This window comes from Neomonachus schauinslandi, chromosome 7 (genome assembly GCF_002201575.2).
Source record: "Neomonachus schauinslandi chromosome 7, ASM220157v2, whole genome shotgun sequence".
Taxonomy (NCBI): Eukaryota; Metazoa; Chordata; class Mammalia; order Carnivora; family Phocidae; genus Neomonachus; species Neomonachus schauinslandi.
The window spans coordinates 7253673-7276843 of record NC_058409.1 but is presented as its reverse complement, the minus strand read 5'-3'; the positions used below and the strand labels follow the sequence as shown (position 1 = coordinate 7276843).

Below are 23171 nucleotides of genomic sequence, written 5' to 3'. Positions count from 1 at the left end.
GAAAGGCAGGGCGCCGGGAAGGCAGAGTCGTTTCGGGGTTTGGGTTTCCGAGAGCCGAGTTGGGGCGCTGGGACCTCGGGAAGGAAGGGGAAGCCCGGCCCCCCAGGCCCGCGCACCCCCACCGGCTCGCAAGTGGGTCGGTCCGATTCCTTCCCGCCGAGAGGGAGGGTCGCGGCTCCCCCTGCGGCTGTGGGCACTCGGGGAAATCCCGGGGGCGAAAGCCGAGCGGCGGGAAGCCCGGCTTCCAGCGGCAACCCAGCTCCTGCAGGCGACTCCACTCCAGGCTCGCGGGAGGGGGAAGCGCGGCGCTCGAGCACAAAGCCGTGGGCCCGCGGGACGGCCACCCCTCCGCGAAGCCGCGAGTGGGCGGGTCCAGATCCGCCGCGCAACCGCCGCGGCTTCCGGTTCCGATGACAGAGGCGCCGGAAGCCAGGGCCCCGGCTGCGGGGACAAGGTGAGAGCCGGCTGGCTTCCGGGCCGGGAGGTGCGGGCGGAGGGCGAGGTACGCTGGACGGGCCGACGGGGGCGAGGCAGACGGCAGCTCGGCCGGGCTCCCAGGCCCCAGGCCTTCTCCGGAGCCCCGACAAATCGCGGCCCCAGCCTGCCCCTGCGCTGGCTTTCCCTTCAGTCGTCGGGCCCGGGCCGGGAGCTGGAGTCCCACGGACTCGTAGGACCCTCGAGGAGCCGCCTCTGCCAGGGGAGTCGCGCGAACTGAGACGTCTGGTCCCGGTGCGACCCGGTCGGGTCGGAGGTAACCCGGTGTGGACGAGGGGGCCAGACGGGGCATTCGAGCAGGGAGGGTCTTTGGAAGGATGAGTGGGAGTTTGCCAGTCATTTTGCACGTTAATACAGGTGAAGCTTCTAGTAGGAGCTGCAGCCTAGGGGAGATGGTGAGCTTTGCCCTCCCTCTAGTTTCCGTTAATGACCAAAAAAAAAAAAAAGATTTGAAACTTTAGAGATGTGACAGAGTGATAAGATGGAGTGTCTGGCGTGGGTGTGGAGCAGAGGGGTCAGCATTAGATACGGGTAGGAGAACATCTCTGAAGAGGTGACGTGGACACAGGACCCTGATAAGGAGGAAGTCATGGGAACATTTTGGGGAAGAGTTGTATCAGGCAGAGGGAACAGCTAGTGCAAAGGCCCTGAGACAGAAATAAACTCTTGTCAAGGACAGGAAGGAGGCTAGTGTGGTTGGAGTATAGCCAGTAAGGGGGAGAGTGGTAGATAAGGCTGGAGGGGTGGTTGGGAGTCAACTCATATAGAGATTCCTAGGCCATAAAAAGGAGGGTGGGGGGGCGGCAGGCGGGCTCAGTCAGAGGAGCATGCGACTCGATCTCTGGATGGTGAATTCCAGCCCCACATTGGGTGTGGAGATTACTAACAATAAATAAATAAAGGAAGGGGGGTTATTCTGAATACAGTAGGAATCTATTGGGTTTTAAGCAGAGGAGTGGTGGGTAGGGTGGAGAATGGATAGAGTTGAGGGGTGCAGAAGTGTAAGAGTTGGGTCAATGGAGGCTGCCCAGTTCTGTGTCAGGCAAAGAGGACCTTTCTATGATTTGCACAAACTTCTTTCCTTTCGCCCCAGAAGGGTCCCTTCTGTTTCACAATGCTGAAGTCTGGGGACAAAACCCATGCATGCCTTAGTGGGGATTTTAATACTTCAGTCGTAACTCTTCCTGTCAACCCCCCTGCAGGTTTGAGCCCAGGCACCCTAGCCCAAGAGTTAGGATGTGGATGCACCATTTAATCAGCAACCATTCACTGAACAGTCACTGTGGACCAGGCCCTGGGCTGGGCACTGCGGGGAGAAAGAGGACAAGACTGGCCTCCAGGCCTGAGCAGCTCACTGTCTGGTGTGGGGAGACCTGTAGACAGGCAGTTACTGTGCCACAGAGCTGAGGACTCAGAGGTGTGCGGTATGGGTGTCCTCCACAGAGGTGTATGAAGCAGAGGAGACTGGGGGATTTCACTGAGGGCTTTTCGGGGAGCTGGTGATTAAACTGCATCTTGGTGTCTCTGTGCAGAGAAGTGCAGAGGGCATTCTGGACACAGGAACAGCTTGTGCAAAGGAAGCGAATGTGTAATTACACAGGGCTTGTGTGTCAGGCCATGCAGTGTTGAGTCAAGGGGTGACAGGATTTGATGTGTTGTTTTGAAGATCACCTGGTGCATCATTTCTGTACAGGTGAGACCTTGGGGAGGAGGGCTTGAAATGGACATGAAATTCCACTGGATTCATTATGAAGTTGTGAAAGACAAATGCACGTACTCATCCACCCCAGTGCCAGATGACCGAGTGGGGTTCACGCAGAGTGGCTCACCAGGGACAGACTGAGTTAACCTCTTGGGCTTTCTGGGTGGGATACAGGCAAGCCATTCTGTTTCCCCAGCTTCTTTGTCTTACTTTCCCCAGCTTCTTTATTTTATTTTAGATTTTTTTTATTGAGTTAATCAGACTTCTCAGTTCATTATACATTTAATTGGTTCAGGCAGGGCCTTCTCTTTTGTATTTATTGATGTATTCCCTTTTATCCCCATTCCTCCTCCCCCACCCACCGTAGGAAACCATTCTGATGTGTTTGCATGTATCTTTGGTTGATGCATAGATTTTTTTCTTTAAAGACACACTCTAGGGCACCAGGCTGGCTCCGTTGGTTAGGTGGCTGCCTTCCGCTTGGGTCGTGGTCCTGGGGTCCTGGGATCAAGTTCCGCGGCGGGATCTCTGCTCAGCGGGGAGTCTGCTTCTCCCTCTGATCCTCCCTCATGCTCTCTCTCAAATGAATAGATAAAATCTTAAAAAAAAAAAAAAAAGACACACTCTAGAGGCACCTGGGTGGCTCAGTCAGTTAAGCATCTGCCTTCAGGGGCGCCTGGGTGGCTCAGTTGGTTAAGCGACTGCCCTCAGCTCAGGTCATGATCCCAGGGTCGTGGGATCGAGCCCCATATCAGGCTCCCTGCTCAGCGGGAAGCCTGCTTCTCCCTCTCCCACTCCCCCTGCTTGTGTTCCCTCTCTCGCTGTCTCTCTCTCTCTGTCAATTAAATAAATAAATAAAATCTTTAAAAAAAAAAAAAAAAAGCATCTGCCTTCAACTCAGGTCATGATCACAGGGTCCTGGGATCGAGCCCCACGTCAGGCTCCCTCCTCAGTGGAGAGTCTGCTTCTCCCTCTCCCTCTGACACCCCACGCCCGTCCTGTGCTTGCTTGCTTGCTCTCTCTCTGTCTCGTGCTCAGTCTCACAAATAAAATCTTTTAAAAAAATTTTAAAAAGACACACTTTATTCTTTTTTTTTTTTTAATATTTTTTATTTATTTATCTGACAGAGAGAGAGACAGCGAGAGAGAGGGAACACAAGCGAGGGGAGTGGGAGAGGGAGAAGCAGGCCTCCCGTGGAGCAGGGAGCCCGATGTGGGGCTCAATCCCAGGACTCTGGGATCATGACCTGAGTCGAAGGCAGACACTTAACGACTGAGCCACCCAGGCGCCCGCACACTTTATTTATTCTTAAGATTTTTTTTTTTTTAAGATTTTATTTATTTATTTGACAGAGAGAGACACAGTGAGAGAGGGAACACAAGCAGGGGGAGAAGGAGAGGGAGAAGCAGGCTTCCTGCTGAGCAGGGAGCCTGATGCAGGGCTCGATCCCAGGACCCTGAGATCATGACCTGAGCCGATGGCAGACGCCTAATGACTGAGCCACCCAGGCACCCCTTATTCTTAAGATTCTTTAAATTTAATTTTTATTGAGAGAGAGACCTCCTATGTGCACATGCACGAGGTGGGGAGCGGGAGAGGCAGAGAGAATCTCAAGCAGACTCCGCTCTGAGAGTGACCCTGAGCACATGACCTGAGCCAAAATCAAGAATCCGACGCTCAACCAACTGAGCCCCCCAGACACCCCTATTTTCTTTTTTTTTCTTTCTTTTTTAAGTAGGCTCCACGCCCAACATGGGGCTTGAACTCACAATCCTGAGAACAAGAGTCGCGCGCTGTACTGACTGAGCCAGGCAGGTGCCCCTGCATGTATACATTTTTAATTTACATAAATGGTATTCTGCCTAGAGTTCATTTTGCTGCTTTATTTCCCCCTCAGTACCATGTTTGGGGATGTTATCGATGCTCCTGTGAGTATATCTAGAACATGGTTTCTAAGTGCTATGCAGGTTTCCATAGATGCCTCTCCCACGTTTTAGTTACTTGACTTATCAGTTCCCCCAGTGCTGAGGCTCCTAGATCGTCTGCCCCTTCCTGCCACAATACAGAGTGCTGGGATGAAAATCCTTATGCATCTCCTTCCTCGGCTTTTTTTTTTTAAAGATTGTATTTATTTGAGAGAGAGCAAGCAAGCCAGCAAGCATGAGTGGGGGAGGAGCGGAGGGAGAGGGACAAGCAGATTCCCCGCTGAGCAGGGAACCCAACGTGGCTGGATCCCAGGACCCTGAGATCATGCCCTGAGCTGAAGGCAGTTGCTTAACCCACTGAGCCACCCAGGCGCCCCCTTCCTCAGCTCTTTAATACAATTTCAAGATGCTGACTTGGGCTTCCCTGAGATAATCCTTTCATCAGTTGGTGTCCGCAGGGCTAGTCTGTTTGACCTTGGTGAGGTCCTGACCTTTTAAATTTTATTTATTTATTTGACAGAGGCAGAGAGCACAAGCAGGGGGAGCGGCAGGCAGAGGGAGAAGCAGGCTCCCTACTGAGCCCGATGCGGGACTTGATCCCAGGAACCTGGGACCATGACCTGAGCCGAAGGCAGACGCTTAACCGACTGAGCCACCCAGGCGCCCCGGTCCTGACCTTTCTTGAGCTGTATTTATATTTGGTAAATTGTGATTCTGGTTCCCAGACTCTTGGCAAACATTTCTCTTGTGCTGCCATCTTTCCTAGGTGACCGTCTCACAGCCTCTGTGGTTAATTTCCCGTTTCTTGTCATCATTAATCGTTGCTATACACTTATTCCAACCACACATCTTGGCCACTTTCCCTTCCTGGTGAGATAGTGGGCTGTTAAGCTGGTCTAGAGAGTAATGTGATGCGAAGTGCTTCCGAGAAGGGCTAGGGTTTCTGGCTCCACTTCCCAGGTCCTCCCTTTCTCAGCCGCGTGACCTCGGGCAACTTATTTAATCTTCCTGTGTCTCATTCTCTTATCTGTAAAGTGGGTCTAATAACTGTACCTACCTTATAGTGTTTTGGTAAGAATTAAATAAATTAGTTGATGCATGCAACATTGTTAGAATGGTGCTTGACACATAATAAGCCCCAATGAAATGATAACTAATAATAGCAGTAATAATTATGAGTATGATATTGTTTCAGACAGGAGTCCCTGGTATATTTTGCTCATGATGGATCATATTCAGTTATAGGGTGTTTGCTTAGGGGGCACGAAGAGGAAGGCATGTCTTCCGGACATCATGATTATGATTACAAATTCTAGTGTGAAGGCATCAACCGTAAGGAGAGAGGGCAAAAACACATCTCAGGCCCTGGTTGCCATTTCCCCACCGCTCATCCACTATAAGGAGACAGTAGTTACGGGCTGGCCAGGCGGATGAGGCCAGGACTGGCAGTGCCGGGGAGAACGGGGAGTCTGGTGAAACGGGGAGCATCCCAGTGGTCACCTTGGCCGTAGGATTCTTGTGATATTACTCTGTACCCTTCTTTGAGAGAATGGACAGCTGGCCAGATTCGAACATTTGAGAGAGCCCTTCATTTCAAATCCTTTAGACAGAAGGATAGGGAGGAAAGTCTGTCGCCAGCATTTTGAGGGCTGTTCACATGGTCAGCGTCAAAGGCTGCTCTGGAATAGAGGGGGGCAGTGGCCCAGAGTGGAAGGGACTTAGGAAGGGCACCTCGCTGGTGGGACCAGAAAAGTCAGCTTTCTTTTAGTGGTATAATGAGGAGGGAGGGGTGTGTTACATCGACAGGAGATGTTCTAGTCTGATGGGGGGGAGGTGGGCCCTGAAATAGGTCCTTACTTGGTGATCAAAACTGAAACAGAAGGGTGCCACGCGGGAGCTGAGGGAGCCAGGCAGCAGCAGGGAGAAGGGGATGGCTGCTGGAGGAGGTGGTCTCTGAGCCGACCCGGAAAGGATGAGCCAGCTTCTCAAGCAGTTGATGAGGGGAGGGCTAACAGCCTATCAGGGAGAGGAAGCAGCATGAACCCGGGCCCGGAGGTGGGAGGGAGCAGCGGTTCTGGCTGGCTGGACACAGGGTGAGCAGCAGGGGAGACTGAGGCTGGAGTGGTGGGCAAAGCCCATCAGGCCCACGTGCTTGGCAGTTGTTCCTTAGGCTGGGTTTTCAGTTATCAGCCATTCAAGGGCTGCCTTCATGGCTTCTATCACTGTAGTCTGTGGAAAACCAAGTCCATTAATTGAAGAGAAGGTGCTTATGATGAGTATATAAACATACATGCAATATGAAAATAGGTGGTATTTATATATATTTCTAGTAGATAGCATTGCCTGCTGAGGACTCTGTGAGGCCTGCTCTCTCCCCTGATTCAAAAGAATGAAAAGAGTTGGAAATGGTAATTTGGTCACCATAACTCAAAACACCTGTCCTCACGCCCGCCTAGTCCCTCCGGGGCACCCTGGCTCGGGGTGACAGGCGCTGTGGACACGTATGTTAAGCCAGGAATTTCTGCACGAGGATAAATGACGTGGGTGTGGTGAGGGGGACCTGGGGACCCTCCGCGGCGAGCCCCCCAGCCCAGGTGGGGCCTGCCGCAGCCGACCCCTCCCGCCCACAGGCAGAGGCCACCATGGAGCAGTGTGCGAGTGTGGAGAGGGAGGTGGACAGGGTCCTGCAGAAGTTCCTGACCTACGGGCAGCACTGCGAGCAGAGCCTGGAGGAGCTGCTGCACTACGTGGGCCAGCTGAGGGCTGAGCTGGCCAGCGCAGGTGCGTGTGTCCCCCCCACCCCCAGAGCCCCAACTCTGCCTCCCCGGGGGCCTGGGAGCTCCCCAAGGCCGCTTGGTGACAGGCTTCTAGAAGGATGATGGTTTGGACATCAGTCCGTGGATGCCTAGGCCTCCTTCGGGTGGGGTCATGGAAGTCATTCCAAGCTATTTCAGAAAGCCCAACAGAAATTATTAGTTTACCTGAGATTATTTTCACTTAGATTTTCATTTTATTTATTTAAAAAATTTTATTATGTTAATCGCCATACATTACATCATTAGTTTTTGATGTAGTGTTCCTAGATTTTCATTTTATATTGTTTTCCTTTTGCTTTTCTACTTTGAATTTTTAAGACATTTTGAGATCGTTTCAAATTTACAGAAAACACCCAGCTGCTGATACAGTGCCATGCTGGCTTTATCGCTTCTTTTGCCTACTCTTACTTTTTAACCATTTGAAAGTCGGTTGCAGCTATCGTACCACTTTGCCCCTAAACTTTCAGTGTGTATTTCCTAAGGTCAAGGGCATTCTTTTATGTAAATACAGCGTAATTATTAAATCAAGAAGTTAAACATTAATACAGTATTATGACCTAATGAATATAGCTGGCAAATAAATAAATAGTATGCTTCAGTTTTGTCACTGTCACTGTCCAATAATTTTCAGAAAACATTTTAATTTTAGTCTCCATTCTAGGATCCAATCCAAGATCAGGCACTGCGTGTGGTTTCTCATGTCTCATCTTTGGGTTTTTTTTTTTAAGATTTTATTTATTTGACAGAGACAGCGAGAGAAGGAACACAAGCAGGGGGAGTGGGAGAGGGAGAAGCAGGTTTCCCGCCCAGTAGGGAGCCCGATGCGGGGCTCGATCCCAGGACCCCAGGATCATGACCTGAGCAGAAGGCAGACGCTTAACGACTGAGCCACCCAGGCGCCCCTCATCTTTGGTTTTTTTAACCGGGGACATTTCTCCCACTTGCTTGTCTTTCATGACATTCACGATTTCGAAGCAGTAAGGCTAATGATTTTGCAGAATATCTCTTGGTTTAGGCTTGCCTGCTGTTTTCTCCTCTTCGCCCAGATGTTGCATCTTGGGCAGCACAATACTTTGGAAGTGATCTGGTTCTCAGGGCATCAGTCACATCAGGAGATACAGGGTGTCAGCTCGTTCCCTGATTGGCAATGTGAACTGTGATCATTTGGTTAAGACGGTGTCAGCCAGGTTCCCCCCATGTAAAGTTAATATTTCTTTACAGTTAATTAGTAAGAAATTTTAGGGGAGATGCTTTGAGCCTCTACAAATGGCCTGCACTTTATTGTATTTGAGCCCACTGGCCCAGGGGTGATTCTTGCCTGATTCAGTTATTATAAAGCAACACGGGTGACTTTTCCTGCTCTCTCATTCCTTACGTACAGTTGGCCCTTGAACAACACAGGTTTGACCTGTGCGGGTCCACTTACATGCAGATTTGTTTTTCAGTAATGTAAATGCATTTTCTTTTTTTATGACTTTCTCAATGACATTTTCTCTTTTTTTTTAGCTTTATTTTAAGAATACAGTATATAACACAGGTGACATACCAAATATGTGTCATTTGACTGTGTTACTGGTAAGGCTTCCTGTCACCAATAGGCTATCAGTAGTTGTGTTTTGGGGGAGTCAAAAGTTATACACAGATTTTTGACTGTGCACGGGGTGGTACCCTTAACCCCCATGTTGTTCAAGGGTCAACTGTAGTTGTTGGCATTCAGCTTTCCTTTTTCCCTTATTTATTACCAGCTCATGCCTCATAGATTCTTATTTTATTCGTTGGGTTAAAATCCGTTACTGTTATTATTTATTTTGATGCTTGAATTGTCTTAGATTTGACCAGAGGTCACCCCTGATTCCTATGTCCTTTTTTTTTTAATTGAGCTATAATTCACATTAAAATTCACCTTCTTAAAGTGTACAGTTTTTTAGTTTATTTTTAGTATATTTAGAGTTGTACCATTATTACTACTGTATAATTTCAGAACATTTTCATCACCCCAAAAACAAATGCTCCCCACTAACAGTCACACCGTTTCACCCCCTCTTTCAGACCCTGCAACCACTTACCTACTTTCTCTGTGGATTACCTGTTCTGGATACTTCATATAAATGCAGTCTTACGATGTGCAGCCTTTTGTGTCTGGCTTCTTTCACTGAGCATGTTTTCAAGGTTCATACCTGTTGTAGCATGAATCAGTATTTGATTCTTTTCTGTCCTGGGTCATATGGTAACTCTGTTAACTTTTTGAGGAACAGGCAAACTGTTTTCCAAATGTAGTTGCAATAATTTACTCATTCCCACCAGCAATGCATGAGGGTTCCAATTTCTCTGTATCCTCCACCAAGGCTTGTTTTTATCTGTCTTTTTGATTATGGCCATCCTAGTGGGTATGAAAGGCTATCTTACTGTGGTTTTGCTCTGCATTTCCCTAGTGACTAATGATGCTGAGCATCTTTTCATGAGTGAGCTTGTTGACCATTTGTTTATCTTCATCGAAGAACTGTCTACTTAAATTGCTTTCCATTTTTTAATTGGGTTGTTTCTCTTTTTATTGTTGAGTTGTACAAGTTCTTTATGTACTCTTTAATACTAGATCCACACTGGATATTCTATCATATGGGTTGTCTTTTCACTTTTTTTTTTTTATATTTTATTTATTTATTTGTCAGAGAGAGAGAGAGAGAGCACAAGCAGGGGGAGTGGCAGACAGAGGGAGAGGGAGAAGCAGGCTCCCCGCTGAGCAGGGAGCCTGATGTGGGACTTGATACCAGGACCCTGGGATCATGACCTAAGCTGAAGGCAGTCGCTTAACTGACTGAGCCACCCAGGCACCCAGTCTTTTCACTTTTTTGATAGTATCCTTTGAAGCATAAAAGTTTTTAATATTGATTAAGTCCAGTTTATTTTTTCTTGGGCTGCTTATGCCTTTGTTGTCTTATCTAAGAAACCATTGCCTAGCCCAGGGCCACAAAGATTACACCTCTGCATTTTCTAAGAGTTTATAGTTTTGGCTCTTACACTTGGGTCTTTGATCCGTTTTGAGTTAATTTTTAGATATGGTGTAAGATCCAACTTCGTTCTTTTACATGTGGATATTCGGTGTTGCACTCTTCTTTCTGTTCTTTATCCTCCTGTGTCTTTTTCACATGGCCCATCCTTTTTTTTTTTTTTTAAAGATGTTATTTTATTTGAGAGAGAGAGTGAGAGAGAACACAAGAGGGGGTCGGGTCAGAGGGAGAAGCAGACTCCCCACTGAGCAGGGAGCCCGATGTGGGACTCGATCCTGGGACTCCAGGATCATGACCTGAGCCGAAGGCAGTCACTTAACCAACTGAGCCACCCAGGCACCCTAGCCCAGCCTTTTTATTTATTACTATTATTATTTAGCACTTCCTAGCTTTCTGGCACATTAAGATAATCCCTGGAGTAAGTAATTTCTGCGAGGAGATGTTCTTTGGGTGGAAAATGGTATTTGGAAACCAAGGTCTGGGTTGTTACTGAGGTGTCGTTGTTTCTGTTTTTTTAGCAGACAGATCTGTCTCTGCATGTTGCAGGCCATGAGTTTACAGATACCCCAGTTTCAATCCTGTATCACAGGGTTCTTCCTAGACCTCCCCAATCCATAGCTATATCTCTTTTCTGCAACAGTGCGTATGGTGACTCCAAACACCGGCAATACATCTCCCATCTGCTTGATTTCTACGGTACATAGAGAGTATTTTCGGAATTGCTACACTTCGTACCTCTGTGAAAAACAAATCTGCAGAGTAGAGTTTGTTTCCTTTTAATGTTTTTATTTTATTTTTTTATTTTTTAAAGATTTTTTTTATTTATTTAAGAGAGAGAGAATGAGAGAGAGCACATGAGAGGGGGGAGGGTCAGAGGGAGAAGCAGACTCCCTGCCAAGCAGGGAGCCCGATGCGGGACTCGATCCAGGGACTCCAGGATCATGACCTGAGCCGAAGGCAGTCGCCTAACCAACTGAGCCACCCAGGCGCCCAATGTTTTTTTTTTCAAGAAAGCATGCACATAGGAAAGACTTCAAAGTCAAAAGAGCTTACAGGGAAAGTGAGTCTCCCCTTCAGCCCTGCTTGCCAGTCCCTGTGCGCCACCCCACCCCCCGAGTCACCCCTACCCCCAACTTCCCCGGCACGCCTCCCAGACAGCATCTGTGTGCACACACAGGTGGCATGTGTGTCTATCCCCTCCCTTTTTTTTAAACACAAAGGGTAGCCTCAAGCGTGTGCTTTCCTGCACCTTTTCCCCCCTCCAGTTTGTCTCCGAGAGTGTTCTGTCTCACTACGTAGAATTCTGCCTCATTCTTGCACCTGGTTGCTTACCATTGCATCGTGTGGTTGTGCCATGCTGTAGTAAATGTCCAGACCTGGGTCCTTGCTTCCGATGGCAGGTTAACCGTATGGTAGAATGGGTCTGAAACGCTCTTATGCTGTGCCGTTGGTTAACAGGTGGTGGTGGCCTGCTGCAGGGTGTTTACAGGGAGACCACGTTTTCTCAGATGGGGGTTTGTCAGCGCTAATGGTTTCAGGGGCGTCCTTGGGCAGAGAAGATTTGGGGGTTTCAGGTTAAAAGGCTTTGGTTTTGGGGTGCCTGGCTGGCTCAGCCAATGGAGCATGTGACTTTCAATCTTGGGGTTGTGAGTTCAAGCCCCATGTTGGGCCTGGAGCTTACTTTAAAGAAAGGATGGGGAGCTTTGGTTTCCTGAGAGCTGTTGCTTTGTCCTAAAGGGAATGTGGCCAGGGACTGTACAGAGTGTGGTCCTCTGTGACCTGGATGGAGCAGAATGTGAGAGATGAGTGGCAAGCTGGGGTTTGGGTGGGTGGCAGTGTCAGAGTGGAATGTGGTCCTGCCCCGTCTCCCTGTGTAGGTGGGGGGCCTCCGGTCGTTATTTGTCGGAGGCATTCAGTTACAGGTGCCAGCAACCCAGCTCAGACCAGGTTAAATGAACAGGCGGGGGTGGGGAACACTGGATTCATGGACTCAGGTAACTGAAATGTCCAGGCCCGGCTGGATCCAGGTGCTCATGGGATCCCCTCAGTCTACACTGTCTTCATTCTCAGAGCAGTGCCCCCCCCCCCCCCAGGAGGTCACGGTGCTCCAGCAGCTCCAGTTCCCATTCTGTGTTCAGTGACTTGGTAGAATGCATCTCTCTTCCAGGGCTTCCGGTCTTGGAGCCGAGACGCTCCCTGGCTCTCCTGGGTCATGTTTCTTTCCCTGAACCAAGGCGTTGCCATCTAAAGAAGGCACCTAGATGCTGGGCTGGAGAAAGGGGCAGATGTTCTGTCTGTCCTCCTCTCTTCCAAGTCCCATGTGCTCTTGGCGGTGTGTCTGGTTCTGGCCCAGCCATGGGGGTGGGAACCGCACAGGCTTGGAGTCCTGAGCCAGAAACATCCCTGAACTTCCCTGGCAGTATCCTCTGGGTTGGTAAGAGGCATTAACCTGGGGACAGCGCCTTATGGCCCAAAGCCTTCTCACACGTGGTGTCTCACTCAAGACAGTAAAGAGCCATCCGGTGTGGTGGTGAGGAGCATGTGCTTTAGCTCTGTCATTGCTGTCACTCAGCAAGCTACTGCCTCAGCTCCCCCAGCTACAGGACAGGGTACTAACTGTCCACTGCAGGGCACAGTGGGGAGGATTAAATGAGCTGAAATAAAGTACTTTCCCGTAGGAAGTGCCGAATCAGCTACAATTCACAGCAAAGGACAGGGCCGGTACTATCACCCATTTTACAGGTGAGGAAATGAACCGAGAGATGAAGCCACTCGCCCCGCTTGAGCAGTTCCAAGGCATGCAGTTAAAAAGTGGCAGGACCTGGAACAGAAGCCGGGGTCTTTCACCCTGGAGTTCAGGGCTCCCTCCTGGGCCTCCGGGCTGGTGTGGAGAAGAGAGGTAGCAGGGGCCAGATGTGCTCCTCTGTGTCCTGATTTACTGCTAGTGTTTCCCTGCAGCCCTCCAGGGGGCCCCTCTGTCAGCCACCCTCTCCCTGGTGATGTCCCAGTGCTGCCGGAAGATCAAAGACACCGTGCAGAAACTGGCTTCGGACCACAAGGACATTCACAGCAGCGTCTCCCGAGTGGGCAAAGCCATCGACAGGGTGAGCGTGCAGGCAGCCTCGGGCTGGGGGTGGGGACACCCCGGAGCTAGTGCCTGGGGGGCGGGGCTCAGCAGGAAAGGCGAATGCTGAGTCACAGGGCCCTGTGTCTTGTCCTCGTCAGAACTTTGACTCTGAGATTTGCGGCGTCGTCTCCGATGCGGTGTGGGACTCTCGGGAGAAGCAGCAGCAGGTCCTGCAGATGGCCATTGTGGAGCACCTGTACCAGCAGGGTATGCTGAGCGTTGCCGAGGAGCTGTGCCAGGTAATGGCCTCGCCGGGAAGGTGCTGGAACCTGGCTCTTCTGCTTCTACTCGATGGCTGTCTTTATATTTGGTTTCCTCTTCTTTATACAAACTTATTTTAGAAGGGAAATCATTGCCCCTGCCATAAATAGAAGATAGCTCTAAAAATACATACGATGCCAAGTGAAGCCATGAATCTCTAGCTAGAGTTGGTTGCCGGCCAAGGTTCTGAGCTGACGCCTGATATCGCTTTCTTAAAAAGGGAGATTAGTAACATGACAAAGTAGCACTTGTTAGGTGTTAAAAACACACTAGTAATAAAAGTAAGGGTACTTTCTCAATGTGATTAAGAGGACTGAAGAGCAATCAATTTCTCACCATGCTACTCAACACAGGTCTCTAAGACCCTGGGGCTGGGTTAGGTTTTGTAGTCTGCACTCCGGGAGGCCAGCCTGCAACACTCAGCCTTCCAGAACTGGAATGTTCTGGAAACAGACTCCTTCAGCGGTGGGATTGTGCTCTCCCCACAGGAGTCAACACTGAACGTGGACTTGGACTTTAAGCAGCCTTTCCTCGAGTTGAATCGAATCCTGGAAGCTCTGCACGAACAAGACCTAGGGCCGGCATTGGAGTAAGTTGGCCCTCGGATGGGCCAGTTAGGGGACGGGGCCCGTCTGTGGTCTTCTGTCACCTGGTGTACTCGACACACCTCCAGCCCTGTCTCATGGGCCTCACTTTGGCTTTGGGAGCCCACCTCTCAGTCCCGGCTCCACCGGGGCCCCTTCTCCTGCCCCACCAGCTCCCTTTCTCCCCAGATGGGCTGTCTCCCACAGGCAGCGCCTGCTCGAGCTCAACAGCTCCCTGGAGTTCAAGCTGCACCGCCTACACTTCATCCGCCTCCTGGCAGGCGGCCCTGAGAAGCAGCTGGAGGCCCTCAGCTATGCCCGGCACTTTCAGCCGTTTGCACGGCTGCACCAGCGAGGTAAGTGCTCAGGTGCTGGGGTGGGGGCTCCCGGGCTCCGGCAGGTGTCAGCAGGGCTCAGGGGGTTGGGCTCCGAGTCCCTGCCCCACCTGAGGGGCGGTGTGTAACCAGGATGCCTTTCCCCAACCTGAGAACTCTGACCCCTCCCTCACCGTCTCCCAGGTGAACTCCAAACCCCACGCTCTTCCCCTGCATCCACCTGTGCCATATCCTTCCAGCTTCTTCTCGGGCCGCTCTGCACACCTGCTGTGGCGCACACCCACACTCAGCACACAGGGCCATGTGCGCCCCTGCGCCTCAGCCCGGGCCTCGCCCACCTAGAAGCAGCCCACTCGTTTCCTTAAGACTCACTCGGCGCCTCTCCACAGCTTCCTTCCGTCACACCAGGATTTCCAGACCTTAGTCCGTGGAGTCTCCCCTTCCAGATACTCACCATTAGTAACCACTCCTACTGGTAGTAACTGGTTCTCTAGCTCCACTCCTACCCATGTGTTACCTCACATTTTGTGAAATCATAAAGACCAAGCACCGTCAGTAAATCTAGATACCACCTGAAAGTTTTTAAAAGAGAGAGTAGCTAGCGTTGGAGAAGAAAAACGTGAGCGCTAACCTGAGACTCGCTCCTTGGTGCACTTGGAAGGATGGGAAGAGAACTCAAACTCAGCTCCCTACTGGATTGCCTTGTGCCTGATGCTTGTCCTTCTCCCGCAGAAGCAGCCCCGAGACTCTGCCTCCACACTGGATTTTAGTGAAAATCAGTTTTGCCTGAGGGCATCTCAGGGCCCGTTCCTCCTGGTCAGGGGCCTGGGATCTGCGAGGCCCAGCCTGCGCCCTCTGATCCCCTGCTCGCCCTGACCTGTGCCTGCCTTGCAGAGATCCAGGTGATGATGGGCAGCTTGGTGTACCTGCGGCTGGGCTTGGAGAAGTCCCCCTACTGCCACCTCCTGGACAACAGCCACTGGGCAGAGATCTGTGAGACCTTTACCCGGGATGCTTGTTCCCTGCTGGGGCTCTCGGTGGAGTCGCCCCTCAGTGTCAGGTACGGGGCAGCCCTGTGGGGGCAGCACAAGTGGGAGGGTCTCAGGGGAAACAATTGGTGGAGGCCATTCCATGTGCCAGGGCTGGTCCTTCGTTCTTTCAGACCTAAACTGGTTCTCTTAGTCATGCTTCCGGGGAGGAATTATCTGATTTTATAGTTGGAGAAACTGAGGTTAGGAAGAGTTGTGGCCTGCCGTCACTGCAAGGTCAGTGGTGGGGTCAAGGTTCCCCTTCTTTTTTTTTTTTTTTAAAGATTTTATTTATTTGACACAGAGAGATAGCGAGAGCAGGAACACAAGCAGGAGGAGTGGGAGAGGGAGAAGCAGACTTGCCGCTGAGCAGGGAGCCCGATGCAGGGCTCCATCCCTGAGCCCAAGGCAGATGCTTAACAACTGAGCCACCCAGGCGCCCAAGGTTCCCCTTCTGTAAGGTCTTTTGAATGAGGTCTCTGTCTTGCCTGCACCTCCCCCCTGAGTTATCACAAGACCCTCTGCAGCCTGGCCTTCCCTCAGACCACTTTCCTTTGGGGAGATTTGAAAGTGCCTGAATAACACGTATGGAGACCTTTCCCCTGGAAGGCTCCTGCACAGTAACGTTCTCATGACTCCACGAGGCCCTAGGAATTACAGGTAGTTTTCCTCATTTTACAGATGACAAAACACACAGGCCCAAGGCACGTGTGGACTTGCCCAGGGCCTCGCAGGGAATAAAGGGCACATGGACCCGGTCCCAGAATCCCACGCTGCACCACAGTGCATCTCCCGCCCCACCCCAGGGGGAAGGTTTCCAGTTAAAGGACAGTGTTTCCCAGCAGGAACGCCAGGGACACCTCACGATGGTTCTCGGGTGCACGATTTTCCTGAGCATCATAGGTACTTAGCCCTCGAGGCGCCAGCCAGTTGACTCCCCGCCCCCGCCTGAGTCACTGCGAGATTCGGATCTGCCCCCGTGTCTGAGCGTCCGCGTTGATGGTAACCGGTCGCAGATGGGCATTACGACAGCAGAGTGGGGGAGACAGGCAGGCTGGGGCCCTTTGAAACTGATCGCTGGCTCCATCACACCAGCAGCATGCCAGTGGTTTGGGTGAGCAGGTATCTGCTCCCTAGATCTTCCTTTTGTTTTTCCCATAGGTCCCCAAACTGGGGTGCATTAGAATGACGCTAGGGTCGGACACACATAGCTACCTGTGTGGCGCTTTATGAGCGACCGGGGAGATTCTCAAGGATCAGTCTGACCATGTGCCACTTGAGCACCCCGCCCCAAGACACAGGCCGACGACCAGTGTGCTGGTGCCTCTGTCTGTCCGCCGGGCTCTCGGTGTGGGCCGCTGCAGCCCCTGCTCTTTGTTCCGCAGCTTTGCTTCTGGCTGTGTGGCGCTGCCTGTGCTGATGAACATTAAGGCTGTGATTGAGCAGAGGCAGTGCACGGGGGTCTGGAGTCACAAGGACGAGCTACCGGTGAGGCCTGGCAGGGCGGGGTGGGGCGTGGGGGTGTGTGTGGGCAGAAGGCCCTGGAAAGGGCGGCCAAAGCTGGAAGTGGGACTCAGCCCTACGCTGGCTTCCCCAGATTGAGATTGAACTGGGCATGAAGTGCTGGTACCACTCGGTGTTTGCCTGCCCCATCCTCCGGCAGCAGACGTCAGATTCCAACCCTCCCATCAAGCTCATCTGTGGCCACGTGATCTCCCGAGACGCCCTCAACAAGCTCATCAATGGAGGAAAGTAAGTGCCCCGGGCTCTGCTCCATCTTGGCTCGGTTCCCCCCCACCAGCCAGCCCCCAAGACATTGTCTGTTCTCCCTGTGCAGGCTGAAGTGTCCCTACTGCCCCATGGAGCAGAACCCAGCCGATGGGAAACGCATCATATTCTGATACCTGCCTCGAAGGAACTTTGTCAGAAGGGCTTTCCACCCATGAGCCTTGCTCTGTCCCGGTGGGGGTGGCTAGCTTCAGTGGACTGTGGTTCATTTCCGAACGACTGGCTGAGCGCCACTGTGGGCGGAGGCCAAGAAGGGAGATGAACCCGTCTGTGCCAGGCAGCCAGCTCCTTGGCCGGAAGGACAGGCAGACACTGGCCTCGGCACTCCCGCGGTTGCCCTGTTTCTCTCGGCCAGTGACTTCGTAGCAGCCCACAGAGAAGCAAAGCACTTGGCCAGCAACGCAGACCTTTTCAGCCCTGCCCCCAGCACCGCGCCCGCCCCTCCCACTGTATGTATCCAGTCCCCACTGTAAATAGTCCGGTTCGAACTGAATGCCCTGGTTTTATAACTGAGCAAATATATTCACAGGCCTTCTCCTTACCTCACCCGCCTTTAGCTTCACGGACAAGGAATTACTGCAGCCTCACCGTGCCCAGAGAGAACCCAGCATGCCTCTCTGCCTGGGTGAAAAGGCCCGGGGATGTCACCTCAGACCACGGGCCTGAGGCTTTTACACAAAGGAGTCAAATCTGATGCCCTCCTTACTAGGAATAGGAAGCGGAGCGAGGGGATTTAGGAAGATGAACGGACTTGCCCTACAGGGCTCACAGCTTGTAAAGGAGACAGTTAGGAATCGGAACTGGATCCGACCCTCCATCCCAAGCTCTTTGTGGTTGACTCCAGGGTGCCTAGAGCTTGGTTGCTTTGTGTCCGCACTGAGCCCCGTGCTGGGCCTCAGAGAGCAGGAAGACACCCGAAGTCTGAGACGTCTGAAGGGACTGGGTCACCGGGGTCATTACACCAAGCAGGAGAGCTGGCCTGGGGTTTGTCTCTAGCTTCATATGCCTACTTCAGATGTGCTGTATGCGTGGCTAAATGGCTTCCAGAGGTTTCCCAGTGGCATTTCGGGCTTGTAGGGGCAGGGGAAGGAAGAAAGAGGAACGGGGGTGTCCCCAACACAGGGGCCGCAGGCTTTTGTGTATGGCATCTGCTGCAGCAGCCTTATGGTGTGGCTCCCACCAGTGGGAGGCGGAAGCTGGGGGTGGGCAGCAAAGAGTGTTCTCTGCTGGGGTCTGGCACCAGCCCCGGCGGCCCAGCAGAAGCAGCAACTTCTGAGTCCGTCGGGTTCTCGGGTGAGAAAGGCTGTATCCACTCTCTCCTGCCCACCACCTCCTTGGCCCCACCAGCAGCTGCTGCCGAAAAACACACCCACAGGCTCAGCACACTTTAGTCTTAGCATTTACTTCCCCACGCTCCATTCTCGGACCATCTGCACACGCGCGCAACAGAAGATGCTGGATGCTGGCTCCGCCTTCCGGAAAGAGCTGATGGAGCAGCCTGGGAAGAAGGCAGGCCGCGGGGCCCAGGGAGATGTGTGAGCATGGGCGGCAGGAGGCCAGCCAGCTGGCCCACCGCCAGCCCCACAGCTTCCAGAGCAGGTGCCCGAGTCCTTCACATGGGCGGGGGCAGGGCCTGCACCTCCTCCAGGCACTCGTCATAAGCCTCCTGGTACTCCTCGTGTGGCTTGACCATGATCACGCAGGTGGGGCGCTTGGAGCCCGCGGCTGCACCCAGGTCCTGCGGACAAGGGAAGGAAGGCCTATGGGCGGGGTGGGGAAGGCTGCACCGCCTGTATGCCGGGGAGTCACGGACCCCTGACCCACTGGCCCCATCCAGCCCTCAGACACGTCAAACTGGCATTTCAACTCTGCCAACTTTCAAGCCTCAGGCCCACCATGCTGGGCCTACACTGGGCTTCTGGTCCCAGAGGCTGCCGCCTGAGGCAGGGCCTGTGTTCTCCTGGTCCCTACGTGAGGACCAGGCCAGCTAACGGTCCCTTCAACACCCCCCTCTTCCCCGAGCACCGCAACCACCCATCAGGACTAACACGGGCTTGGCATCTGCACTGACGGAGCATGTCCAAGCACACCTCCTTTGTCATTCCTGCAGTCCATAAGGGCAGGAATTCCCAGTTTCCGAGAAGGAGACTGAACCAGGGACCAGCAGAGCCAAGGATCCATCCACATCAGTCTCAACTCCAAAGCCTGCATTTTTCCCCACTATGGCCTGCTCCCACAGACCTGCTGCCAGATCCCCCTCCTCCAATGCTGACCAAAATCCGGGGGGGATCGTGTGTGCCTTACCGTCTTAGAGGGGATATAGACGTAGGGCAAGTTCCGGTCTTCACACATAACTGGGAGATGGCAGTAGACCTCAATGGGCAACGTGTCTCCTGCCAAAACCATGATCCTGCGGTGAGAGAAACACCGTCATTTCTAACTTGCCCATTCCTTCTTTCAGTCAATAGTGCTACCCTACCTCTGGACAGAGAAAATGGCCTCGGCCCTCAAGGACCCCAGATGTGAATCTCCCACCTTCTGAAAGTGCGTGCAAATTTGTGTTTGGTGATCACTTCCTCTGGGGAGGTGAGCCCTAGTTCTTGGCAAATTAGTAAATGCCATGCAGGGCGACAAGTGGGATTCCACTGGGACAGGTGAGCTATGGGAGTGACACCAAGGAGTGAGGAGAGCTCAGCTCTCCTTGGAGAGTCAAAAAAGGAATCAGGAGGCGACACTAGATCAGAAAGCTGAATGAAGGTGTCAGGCAGCCCTTGGAGGGGCTGGAGGAGAGGAAAGCATTTGAGGCTGAGAGAATCCAAATGGCTGAACATAACCCAGGAGCTGGCGGATGGGGGCCTGGGATGGCTTTGAAATCCAGGGTAGGGATGGGGGCAGACAAGGAGGCTAGAGAGATGGGCAGCAGCCACACCCCGGGGCCTTGAGTGCCAGGCTGGGAAGCCTGAGCTCAGTCCCCAGAGTCACAGGGAACTTCTGAAGGCTTGCCCGAGAGCCCTCAGGTAGGACTCCTGGCTGGCAAGGTGTCAGGGCTCTGGGGCAAGGGCCTTCGGAGTCCTGAAGACACCAAGGAAGAGTGTTGTCCGGGGGGGTGAGAGGCATACACAAGGAAAGAGCTCTTGGTTCCACGTACTGGGCCCACTCTCCTAGTTTTCCTTTTGTCTTCCAGGCTCCTCTGTTGGCACCTCTTCCTTCAAGTGGCCTTTCAGTGCTGGTTCCTCACAGCCTAATCCTTGGCTGCCCTCTCAGTACCTTCTCCCTGGCTGACCTGGGCCATGGCCACGGCATCAGGTGCCATGTATGTGCTGACAACTCCCAAATCTGTTCTCTCCTGCCTGGCCTCTCCCTTCCAAGCCCCCAGTCTGTGTGGCCTCTGCCTATTTGACAGTTCTGCTGGGGGGAGGGGGGTGTCACATGTCTAAAAGGCACCAAACTCGTGATCTTCCCACACAAACCTGGGCCCCTCCACTGTTCACTGTATCAGTGAGTGGGCCCTCTACTCAGCTGGAATCAAGACCTCCTCACTCCGCGTCCCAAAGTCCTCTCAGATTCACCCACTTTAATTCTGTTTCAGCCACCAATAACCTAATCAACATCGCCCTCACCTCTCCTACACTGGGGCAGCCTCCTAGCTCAATTTCGTCTACTCTTGTGCCCCTGATCCTTTCCAGAGTTGCCAGAAAAATCTTCGCAAGGGTAAACACAATCATGTCACTCCCTGGCTTTAACCCTCGGTGGCCTGCAAAGCTCTGAGTACAAAAACTCAATTCACCATGGCTTAGGAAGCCCGAGGAGAAGGCAATGCTTCTGTCGACCACTATCCTCTCTCCTGCCTGGGACCCAGTATCTTCTGGCAGAACACCTGCGCCCTAGGTCAGACTTCCCACTAAGCATCACATCCCCCCCAGCACGATTTATCTCTTGAGCACCAACAAGGTACCGGGATACTTCAGAGACCGAGCACTGAGAGGCTTTAGGGTCCGGCCTGACAGGGAGAAAGATGTCATGAAGGCATTCTCACTGCACCCTGTACATTCCTTCGCAGGTATCTCAGGACTTTCTATGAGGGAATGAAGCTGGGCTCGACCCTGCGTGAGCCCCGGAACTCACTTTCCCGGTGGTGTTCCTCTGAGCTCTTGTGAGTGACGTGTACCAGAGGGAATTCACCGGCGGCTCCATTACCTCGTGTATAGGGGGCGGATCACATTTACCGACTTTCGCCGAGCACCTCCCAAGCAGTGGGGATACCCGTGCTACCGTCCAGAAACGCAACACCCGGCGGCAGGGGGGCCTTACCCTTTCTCGCCTTTGTTGATAAACTTCTGAACCTCCTTCACCCCGCGCCGAATCTGCTTCTGCTTCACGGCTGCAACGACAGAAGAGTCAATCGGGGGGCGTCGGCCCGCCCCCCGCGCCACCACCGGCCACCGCGGCGGCCGCAAGCACCTTTCTTGATGCACTTGTAGAGCTTCCGCGTGAGACGGCGAGAAGCCAGGGGCTGCGCGATGGGGTTCAGATTCACCAGCAGCTCGTGGTAAGTGCGCTCCCCGAGGCACGCCTCCGCCTGAGCCTCCGGCCCGTCCGGATCTGTCTTTATTTTGGTCATCGCAGCGGCCGCGGCAAACGGATACCCCGCGCCAGGCGAATCCACGCGGCCCGGGCCTCAGGAATCACTTCCGGGTTATCCCGTACTGCGGGAAGCCGGCCGTACAGCACAGCCAATTAGGGGACGAAGTCTCTGACTCAAACCAATCGCTGACGCTCAGCTCTTTAACTGCAGACCGGGAGGGGCGGAGTCTCGGCTGAAGGGGCGGGACTCGCCCAGGGGACTCGGAGGCGAGGGGCGGGGCCTGGCGAGGGCGGGAAGGGACGAGGACGCAGGCTTGGCCTGGTCTGAGAGCCCCGCCTCGCGCGTACTGGGAGCGGAGGAGGAGGCTGTGGCTGTGGGGGCGTAAACATGTCTAAGGGGGCGGGATCCTCCTGCCTGAGGGGCGGGGTCTGCGGCGGAGCGGAAGAACGGGGATTCTAAACCACCTTAGAATAAGATCCTCTCGTGGTCCTGGGAGAGGTGCCACAGGTGCCAAGGCTAAGGTTGAGCCTGGCGCTGCTAAGGGCTTCTTCCGTTCTAGCAAATTTTCTCACACTCTGCTCTCTCTGTGGCCCCACTCACGGGCGCCTCTCTTCCCGCAGCGACCTGCACTAATGTTACCCCCCCGGGAGAGGTTCACTTTTGCCACCCTATCTGAAACTGCGGTCCCCGTCGACCTCCACCGACATCCCCTACTCCCTTTGTTTTCCTCCTAGTTCCTACGGCTGCCTGGCATTAAGCACAATCCAAGGCCTGGCGGAGACGCCGGCGGGGGCGAAGGGGAGGAGAGCGTGAGCCCTCCCTCCCCGGGAACACTGGGGGCGTCGGCACTGGGCCCGAGACTGCGGGGCGCGGTGGGGGACAGCTCCGAGTAGGCGCCCCCTCTGCAGGTATCCCTAGAGCAGTAGACGGTGACGCTGGGGAAGTGAGCAGGCCCAGACTCAGGTGGATCTCGTTTCTCCGGCTAATTTCTTCCACTGTGTCCTGGAACACTGGATGGGTATGAATTATATCGTTGCTACAAATTAATTGCCTTTGATCATGCTGTGGTAGGCCTGACATTTTTGTGGTGGTGGAATAGGCCAGTAAGTGGAACTTTAGAAGTATGCAGGTGGCCGTTGGGAGCACAGGTTGGTTAAGCCAACTTAAAAATTGAACTTTTAACCCTGTAACCAAGTGCAAAGTCATTCAATAAAAAACAAATCAGTCTTTTCTATTTTGCATCTCAATAAGAAAAATCGGGATGCAAGCTATCCTAACCTTGGACCCCAACTAGTTTTCACAAGTAGCAACGTATGTCAATTGAACAATGAAAATGCGTTCTATAAGTAATGAAAAAATAATTTGAACAATTTGTATGCACAAGGTAACAGGATAATGACCTTTTATAAATGTTCTCACTTTGGAATTTCTTTTTTTTTAACGATTTTATCTATCCATTTAAGACACACACAGAGGGAGAGAGAGAGACAGAGACTGAGAGCGAGCATGAGCAGGG

The 23171-nt window shown here is 52.8% G+C and overlaps 2 protein-coding genes across 9 annotated transcripts; one reads left to right on the top strand and one right to left on the bottom strand.

The window, feature by feature from the left end:
• Nucleotides 1-402: 402 nt before the first annotated feature.
• Nucleotides 403-19648, top strand: RMND5B (required for meiotic nuclear division 5 homolog B). 6 transcript variants are annotated; one of them, XR_002480997.1, is made up of 11 exons: nt 415-751; nt 6754-6904; nt 12906-13051; nt 13173-13313; nt 13824-13924; nt 14109-14275; nt 15149-15314; nt 16668-16770; nt 16880-17034; nt 17120-17519; nt 19532-19648. XR_002480997.1 is itself a non-coding variant. In XM_021701936.1 (10 exons), the coding sequence occupies exons 2-10, from the start codon at nt 6766-6768 to the stop codon at nt 17181-17183; spliced, it is 1182 nt and encodes a 393-aa protein (XP_021557611.1). In that variant the 5' UTR covers nt 403-454; nt 6754-6765; the 3' UTR covers nt 17184-17605. The 6 variants fall into 6 exon arrangements, 5 of the variants coding, with proteins under 5 accessions (XP_021557611.1, XP_021557612.1, XP_021557613.1 ...); XM_021701936.1 differs by lacking the exon at nt 19532-19648 and having other exon boundaries at nt 403-454; nt 17120-17605; XM_021701937.1 differs by lacking the exon at nt 19532-19648 and having other exon boundaries at nt 14127-14275; nt 17120-17605.
• Nucleotides 18459-21822, bottom strand: NHP2 (NHP2 ribonucleoprotein). 3 transcript variants are annotated; one of them, XM_021701939.2, is made up of 4 exons: nt 21532-21822; nt 21382-21451; nt 19375-19480; nt 18459-18808 (listed from the first exon to the last, which is right to left on the bottom strand). In XM_021701939.2, exons 1-4 carry the CDS (start codon nt 21689-21691, stop codon nt 18683-18685), a joined length of 462 nt encoding a protein of 153 aa, XP_021557614.1. In that variant the 5' UTR covers nt 21692-21822; the 3' UTR covers nt 18459-18682. The 3 variants fall into 3 exon arrangements, with proteins under 3 accessions (XP_021557614.1, XP_044772771.1, XP_044772772.1); XM_044916836.1 differs by having other exon boundaries at nt 18461-18830; XM_044916837.1 differs by lacking the exon at nt 19375-19480 and having other exon boundaries at nt 18676-18808; nt 21532-21754.
• Between the last annotated feature and the right edge of the window lie 1349 nt (nt 21823-23171).

What these genes read in the sequence shown, in the direction of transcription:
- RMND5B (XM_021701936.1), top strand. Translation starts at nt 6,766, where the DNA reads ATGGAGCAGTGTGCGAGTGTGGAGAGGGAGGTGGACAGGGTCCTGCAG. An exon ending in TGGGCAAAGCCATCGACAGG is followed by an intron (nt 13,052 to 13,172) that starts GTGAGCGTGCAG and finishes TGTCCTCGTCAG; the next exon opens with AACTTTGACTCTGAGATTTG. An exon ending in TTGCCGAGGAGCTGTGCCAG is followed by an intron (nt 13,314 to 13,823) that starts GTAATGGCCTCG and finishes CTCTCCCCACAG; the next exon opens with GAGTCAACACTGAACGTGGA.
- NHP2 (XM_021701939.2), bottom strand. Translation starts at nt 21,691, where the DNA reads ATGACCAAAATAAAGACAGATCCGGACGGGCCGGAGGCTCAGGCGGAG. An exon ending in CTACAAGTGCATCAAGAAAG is followed by an intron (nt 21,452 to 21,531) that starts GTGCTTGCGGCC and finishes CTGTCGTTGCAG; the next exon opens with CCGTGAAGCAGAAGCAGATT. An exon ending in ATCAACAAAGGCGAGAAAGG is followed by an intron (nt 19,481 to 21,381) that starts GTAAGGCCCCCC and finishes CTCTCACCGCAG; the next exon opens with GATCATGGTTTTGGCAGGAG.